Source organism: Zea mays, chromosome 1 (assembly GCF_902167145.1).
Source record: "Zea mays cultivar B73 chromosome 1, Zm-B73-REFERENCE-NAM-5.0, whole genome shotgun sequence".
NCBI classification, from domain to species: Eukaryota; Viridiplantae; Streptophyta; class Magnoliopsida; order Poales; family Poaceae; genus Zea; species Zea mays.
In genome coordinates this window covers 24,073,929-24,081,278 of record NC_050096.1, presented here as the reverse complement: position 1 = coordinate 24,081,278, position 7,350 = coordinate 24,073,929, and the positions used below count along the sequence as shown (strand labels likewise).

The following is a 7,350-nucleotide window of genomic DNA, read 5'->3' as shown; positions in this document are numbered from 1 at the left end:
CGGTGGTGGTAGCTGCCGAGCAGAGCCCTCCCTGGCTAGCGTGCGTTGCGACGTCGAAATCGACGTGACGATCAGTGCAACAAATTGGCAACATACAAGTCCGGATCACACTTGGCAACTGTGTACTTGAAAGTGTATAGAGTCTCGGTCACATAGAAAAAAAACCGCGGTATGTGTATGTGTGGTGTACGTACAAACTGGCAACCTGCTGTTTTGTTATACTTGTACCTCGTGAACACTGTTCATCTCATGTGAGGAACAGATAAACAAGCTCTCCGGAGACGGTCTGGACTGTATGGATACACGGTACACCGAGAAACGTGACAGCGACCGAGCGACGAGGTACTGCCAGGTAGGATGTATACGGCGCTGATTGGGTGCCTCATACTCTCTATTACTCCTAAATTACGGACGTCTGATTCTTGCTTTATTTTTTCAATCGATAAACAATATTCAGCTAATCAAAATTCAACGACAAGAATTCATGTTCAACTTTATAATCGGACATCTTCCCTTTCAGTTAGTTTATCTGCACTTTTAAACAGCTATAATAGCAATGAACACTCATTCTCTTTCGGAAACCGCATGTATATTTGGAGATACACTCGCTCACGCTCCGTACAGCTGACTCGGTCAAGGCCAGCCATCATGGCTGAATTCGACATGTCTCTGCCTTTCAGGGACCAGACCAGGGTTGTCCAACTCCAAATACAGAGTGCCATGCCATCGTATGTATGCTCACGAGAGAACAGGAGAGGTACAGGCCACCTGTACTGTACCCCTGCACGAGCGTGTCCACTGATCGCCCTCCACCTCCACTCTTCTTTTGTACAGAGTCACGGATGCTCCCTAGCCCCTATATAAAAGGGCCCAGGCCAAAGCACGGACCAACCACTCGCTAGCAGCGAAGAGTGACTCCGGCGGGCATTCTCTGCTGGTACACCAATAATCGAGGAGCAGCTAGCGTGCGAGAGACAACAGAGCCAGAGGCCGCCCGGCCGGCCAGTACAGAGAACCAAGCTAGTGCCAAACCGACAGAACACGCCTGTGATCGGTAGGTCTACACCACCGACACTTGGCCATGAGCACGGCCACGGACGCCGTCCCGGTCGCCGTGGCGCCGGCGAAGCGCCCGCCCATCAACAAGTACGCCTTCGCCTGCGCCCTGCTCGCCTCCATGAACTCCGTCCTCCTCGGCTATGGTACGTTCGGTTGTTCCATTACGGATGTACGTGCATTTCATTCCGCCTCGCCTCGCCTAGCGCGCGTGCAAGCATGCACGTAATTAACAAAGCTGCTAGATGAGACACTCTCTTACAGTACTACGCTAACGTTCTCTTCTCTGACTAATGAATGATGACTGTGCGTTCTTCGTCGGCCATCTCGATCCACCGAGCAGACATCTCGGTGATGAGCGGCGCGCAGCTGTTCATGAAGGAGGACCTCAAGATCACGGACACGCAGATCGAGATCCTCGCCGGCGTCATCAACATCTACTCGCTGTTCGGCTCCCTCGCCGCCGGCCTCACCTCCGACTGGCTCGGCCGCCGCTACACCATGGTGCTCGCGGCCGCCATCTTCTTCACGGGCGCGCTCCTCATGGGCTTCGCCCCGGGCTACGGGTTCCTCATGGTGGGCCGCTTCGTGGCCGGCATCGGCGTCGGCTTCGCGCTCATGATCGCCCCCGTCTACACCGCCGAGGTGGCGCCCACCTCGGCGCGCGGCTTCCTCACCTCCTTCCCGGAGGTGTTCAACAACTTCGGCATCCTCCTCGGGTACGTCTCCAACTTCGCCTTCGCGCGCCTCCCCGTCCACCTCAGCTGGCGCGCCATGTTCCTGGTCGGCGCCGTGCCGCCCGTCTTCCTGGGCGTCGCCGTCCTCGCCATGCCGGAGTCGCCCCGCTGGCTCGTCATGCGGGGCCGAATCGACGACGCGCGCCGCGTGCTGCAGAAGACCTCCGACTCCCCCGCCGAGGCCGAGGAGCGCCTGCTCGACATCAAGAAGGTGGTTGGCATCCCCGAGGGCGTGTCCGACGCCGACGACGTGGCCGCCATAGTCCGCGCCAGCGGCAAGGGCTCGTCGTCGTCGCGCCACGACGGGGTGTGGAAGGAGCTTCTCATCAACCCTTCCCGCCCCGTGCGCCGCATGCTCATGGCGGGGCTCGGGCTCATGTTCATCCAGCAGGCCACGGGCGTGGACTGCGTGGTCATGTACAGCCCGCGGGTGTTCGAGCGGGCGGGCATCAAGTCCAAGACCAACTCGCTGGGCGCGTCCATGGCGGTGGGCGCGTGCAAGACCTTCTTCATACCCATCTCGACGCTGCTCCTGGACCGCATCGGCCGGCGGCCACTGCTGCTGGCGAGCGGCGGCGGGATGGCCATCTTCCTCTTCACGCTGGCCACGTCCCTGCACATGATGGACCGGCGCCCCGAGGGGGAGGCCACCGCGCTGGGCGCGGTCAGCATCGCGGCCATGCTGTCGTTCGTGGCGTCGTTCGCGTCCGGGCTGGGCCCCGTCGCCTGGGTCTACTGCTCCGAGATCTACCCGCTGCGGCTGCGCGCGCAGGCCGCCGCCATCGGCACGGGGCTGAACCGGATCATGAGCGGCGCCACCACCATGTCCTTCCTCTCGCTCTCCAACACCATCACCATCTCCGGCAGCTTCTACCTCTACGCCTGCATCGCCGCCGCAGGGTGGGTGTTCATGTACTTCTTCCTGCCGGAGACGATGGGCAAGAGCCTGGAGGACACCGTGAAGCTCTTCGGCAAGGACGCGGACGACGAGGACGTCAGCGACATCCGTCGTCACGTGCCCACTAAGAAGCCGTCTACTGAGCTGAGTGCTCAGCACTGATCGAGTAATGTGCTACGCAACACGTGTCCTCCCGAGTGTGGCCGAAGCTTATGTTCCGTAAAGCTTCGATGATGTAGTATAATATTTTTTTTTGTGTGTCGGAACTGTGGTGAATCTATGTATATCCCGCGCCTCTTTTGTTTATTAGATTTGTACATTTTTTGTTGATCTCGTGGCATGGTGCGTGTGCGTAGAAAAAATATTATTAAAAATATCTATCTCTGCCTCGTGTGGCCTACATGTTATATTTTTGAAAAACATGTACACTACATACTATTATATTTACTACGTTCAACCAAGATAACTTAGCGCGGTGAAAAAACACATCGATATTAACAAAAGTAGTCAAATGTTCTCTTATACCAGGAGCAACAATAACACGTTCACCATCATCAACACCATAATAATAGTAGTAGTGTCTCCATGGTATACACACATATGGGGATATATGTCGCGACATCTGAGAGAAATGACAACAGTGTCTTGACCGCCCGCAACCCTAGAAAGAGAGACGATGACATCTTAGATGATTTCTCAAACACACCAACCCCTTCGCATATATAGTGTGTTGCTAATACACTTTTATCCTAAAGGTCCATTAGCGTTTCATGGATCATGATTGCCTCTTGAGTATATATTCAATAATCTTTACTTGGACTAGAGTCAAACATCTATGCAACTGTTCTAACCCCTTAGCTGTGTGACACATTAGGTTCATGTGTAAACAACCATGATTGATTTTTTTGAGCATTAGTCAATAGCGACGTCTAACAATACATATTGAATCTTGTGAACACATAAAAGCTCATATCAACTTAACCTTGATATATATACACATGTCTTGACCCTTTTGCCGCACGTTATCCATCCAACTCAAGGCAAGTTTTATGTCACCTTGTAATAGCTCAATATTTTATTCGATCTTGTAGTAAGTTACAACTTGTGACTAACTCTTTAGTCATATCAAGATTAACTATTTAATCACATTGGTATGATCATGCACTTTTTTAATATGAAAATATCGAGGGTCCAAAGATATCTCTCTTGTTATGTAGGAGGAACAAATTCCATCTTATCTGTTCACATCCTATCTTGTATTTCATGGTACAACCGAAAACTACTTTTATAACTACCCAGTTACAGAGTAGTGTTTAACAACCCTAAAGTGCATCACTATAAATAGTGAGAAACAATGACTATCTCAGGTCTAAGGATCCATTAGGTATACCACTCCAAAATGCTTGATGACACAATTTTAACATAATAATCATAGCAACATCCTAGAGCGGGTTAATCTAACACCATAGAATTTATCATGTATCTACGCTATTGCTTTGATATCTCTATATCAATGATCAGTGGAACATGATCATGTCGGTCTATAAAACATTATTGTCCCACACAATGCCATAGATTATGGATATTTTAAATAAGTATATAAAATATTATAGAGTTTTACGAACTAGTCACGTACTCGCTAATCGATGTGTTAGACGTATTTGCATGTTAGACAATCATACCTAGCACAATTTATGTATTTAGCGAATAGACTAAGTTACATATGATTAAGATTAGGAGATTCAATCTGTTATCTCCTCCTACAACATTAAACTCACTACAAAATTATTTGGGACTGCTCCAACTCCATAAATTTATGCTCCACTCCAGCTGGAGCAAGCTTCATGTGGGGTTGAAGCTACTCAAGGGAGGTGTTTGGCTAGAAGGGTATCCTCAGCTCCAAAAAACTAATTACATGACGAATTGCCATTATTGCCCTTAATTTAGGACCCACATGGCCACATCTCATCCTCTCTATCCCATCTCTTCTTCATCACTCTTCTTTGCCTTAGCTCCAAGCAGAGGCGGGCCTAGGGGGTTTCATGGGTGTCGGGTACCGTAATTAGGGGTACCCCCAATACTCCTAAGCATAGCTGGAAAACATCTTCAAAACAGACCATAAAGGCTGGTATGCACGACGCAAAGTTAAAGCCTCATCTGCCTAGGGATGCGATCTCGTCTCGCCCGAGCCCGGCCTTGGGCAAGAACAGTGGTCCCGGACGGATTCATGCCTCGCCCGAGGGCCCCCCTCAGGCAGCGGGCGCACCCCCGGCTCGTCCGAGGCTAAGCTCGGGCAAACTTTGTCGTATAGCAACCTCGGCCAAATCGCCATGCCGCCGACCGTATCGCATGCGCATTCAATGTAGGGATCACCTTACACCTTATCCTGACATGCGCGCCTCAGTTGGCAAGGTCGAAGTGACCACAGTCACTTCGCCACTTTACTGATCGTTCTGACAGGAAAACAACACTATTCACCCCGTTCCGACTACTGTGCCAACCACCAGGGAAAGACTAACAACAGTCACGACCTTTCTCGAGTTCGGCCTCGGGCTCAACAGGGAGCTCCGCCTCGCCCGACCCTAGGCCTCGGCCTCAGCCTCGGCCTCGGGAGAAAGTCTCTGCCTCGCCCGACCCCGACCTTGGCCTCAGCCTCGGCCTCGGGAGAAGGTCTCTGCCTCGCCCGACCTCGGTCTTGGACCGACTACGCTACAGGGGATACATCATTACCCTACCTCTAGCTAGCCGCCTCAGGCTACGAAGGAACAAGACCGGAGTCACATCTAGATTACTCCGGCCACATGTAATGATGGCTCCCCGCGTGCGTCTATGACGTCGATAGTCCTCGAGCTCTCCACGAAAGCAAAGAAACGTCAGCAGGACCCAAGGCCGCACCGCCAGCTACGCTTCTACAGGGCTCAAGCACTTCTCCGCAGGCCACATTAGCACATAGCAACACCCCCATATGTACAGCTGGACCATCCTCTTGTATCTATAAAAGGGGATGCCTAGGGCCTTCTCAGAGAGAGAGGGGAGGAGAACACGGGCGATAGGGACAACAGAGACGGACTCACTCAAACATCGAGCTCCAGTCCGCAACACTAGACTCCTCAGGAGGCCTAGGACCCGTTCCCTCTCTCGCGAAGCTTGTAACCCCTACTGCAAGCACCCCCGGTGCAAGATAATATAAGCCACATCCCTCCTCTTGTGTTCCATCTTGCATCAACCCATCTGGACAGGGGCACACGGCACAAAATTCACTAGTCGGTCCGGTTGAGGGTCTCCCGGGTCTGAAACACCGACAGTTGGTGCGCCAGGTAGGGACAGCTGCGTGTTGACAATACTTTCCCGTTGAGTTCCAGATGGACAATCTTCAGCAGCCTCTTCAGCCCGGGACGGTGCTCCGCTTAGGAAGTCTCGAGTTCATGTCCCCCGACGGCGGCTACAACATGGTACTCCTCCCCTCGCAGCACGACAACAACGACGGTCGTCGGCTCGCCCGGCGGAGGCGAACACGACGACGACATCCCCCCGTGGCGGAAGAGGAACACCCGAGTCAACCCCACCACCCTCCTCGCCGGAGGAGATGGAGACGGGGCAACCGTGGCCAGGCAGGAGGTAGCACCTCGTCGGCTGTCGGACCAGAGCGAGTCGACGACGCCGACACCCCTGCGGGGGACATGTCAGGTGTTATCCTCGCACCTGAGACAACGACGGGTGTCGCTTCCCAGCAAAAGGCTAGCCCCAGGCGGACTGATGACGCCGACACCCTTGCAAGGGACTTGTCGGGCATTAGTCTCGCACCTGAGACAACGACATATTCCATCTCCGATGCAACTTCACCGCCGTCCACCAACCAGGAGGTACCTTCAGTTTTCCATCCTGTTCCCTTTAGATTCAGCTTCGACCCACCAAGCGACCCCGCTTCGGTAAGTGCTTTCGTAAGGGCATATCCTGACCTTCTGGGGTATCATATGTGGTCATCTTGGGACCGACTGACGGCCATCTCAACCTCTGGACCCACGGGTTCCGTGGAAGACGACGACCCCGACGTTAGTTGGGATTTCTCTAGACTCCGTGATCCCGGTGCCATGCGAGACTTCATGTCCGCATGTGACCACTGCCTCTTCGGCTGCTCTGACGATGGCCACAGCCTTGGCGACGAGGGTTACGACCCAACTCGCGAGTGCTTCCACATCGATCAGGAAGATCACGACGGAGACAACCACCCCGGCATGCCAGGGGGTGACGGCGCCCTTGCACCTGCGTCTCGCGTTGAGATCCCATGGGAGCTAGCTGTGGCCCAGGTCCCCACGGGGGTCAGGGCTCACAGCTCGAGCAACTCCGCGAGATGCAGGCCAAGCTCGACGAAGAAACGGGATGACTTGTGCAGCTCCGACAAAACCTCGAGCAAGAGTGGGCAGGCCGAGCACTCGCCGGAGGAGCGCGTCATCGGGCCCGGGACGTCTAGCGACGTATTATTGATGATGCCAGGGCAGGGCTGCCCCTGGCCTTCAACGGGGCCGGCCAGAACCTAGCTGCAGCAGCGGTGTTGCTTCGAACGATGCCGGAGCCATCTACTACCGAGGGGCGGCGTATCCAGGGCGAACTCAAGGACCTCCTGGAAAATGCCGCAGTCCGACGAGCTGAGAGCTCTAC

At 53.8% G+C, this 7,350-nt stretch overlaps 1 protein-coding gene across 1 annotated transcript; it reads left to right on the top strand.

The window, feature by feature from the left end:
* Window positions 1-1,052: 1,052 nt before the first annotated feature.
* Window positions 1,053-3,019, top strand: LOC100274325 (uncharacterized). Its single transcript, NM_001398902.1, has 2 exons — window positions 1,053-1,202; window positions 1,400-3,019. Exons 1-2 carry the CDS (start codon window positions 1,082-1,084, stop codon window positions 2,851-2,853), a joined length of 1,575 nt encoding a protein of 524 aa, NP_001385831.1. The 5' UTR covers window positions 1,053-1,081; the 3' UTR covers window positions 2,854-3,019.
* The last annotated feature ends 4,331 nt before the right edge of the window (window positions 3,020-7,350 follow it).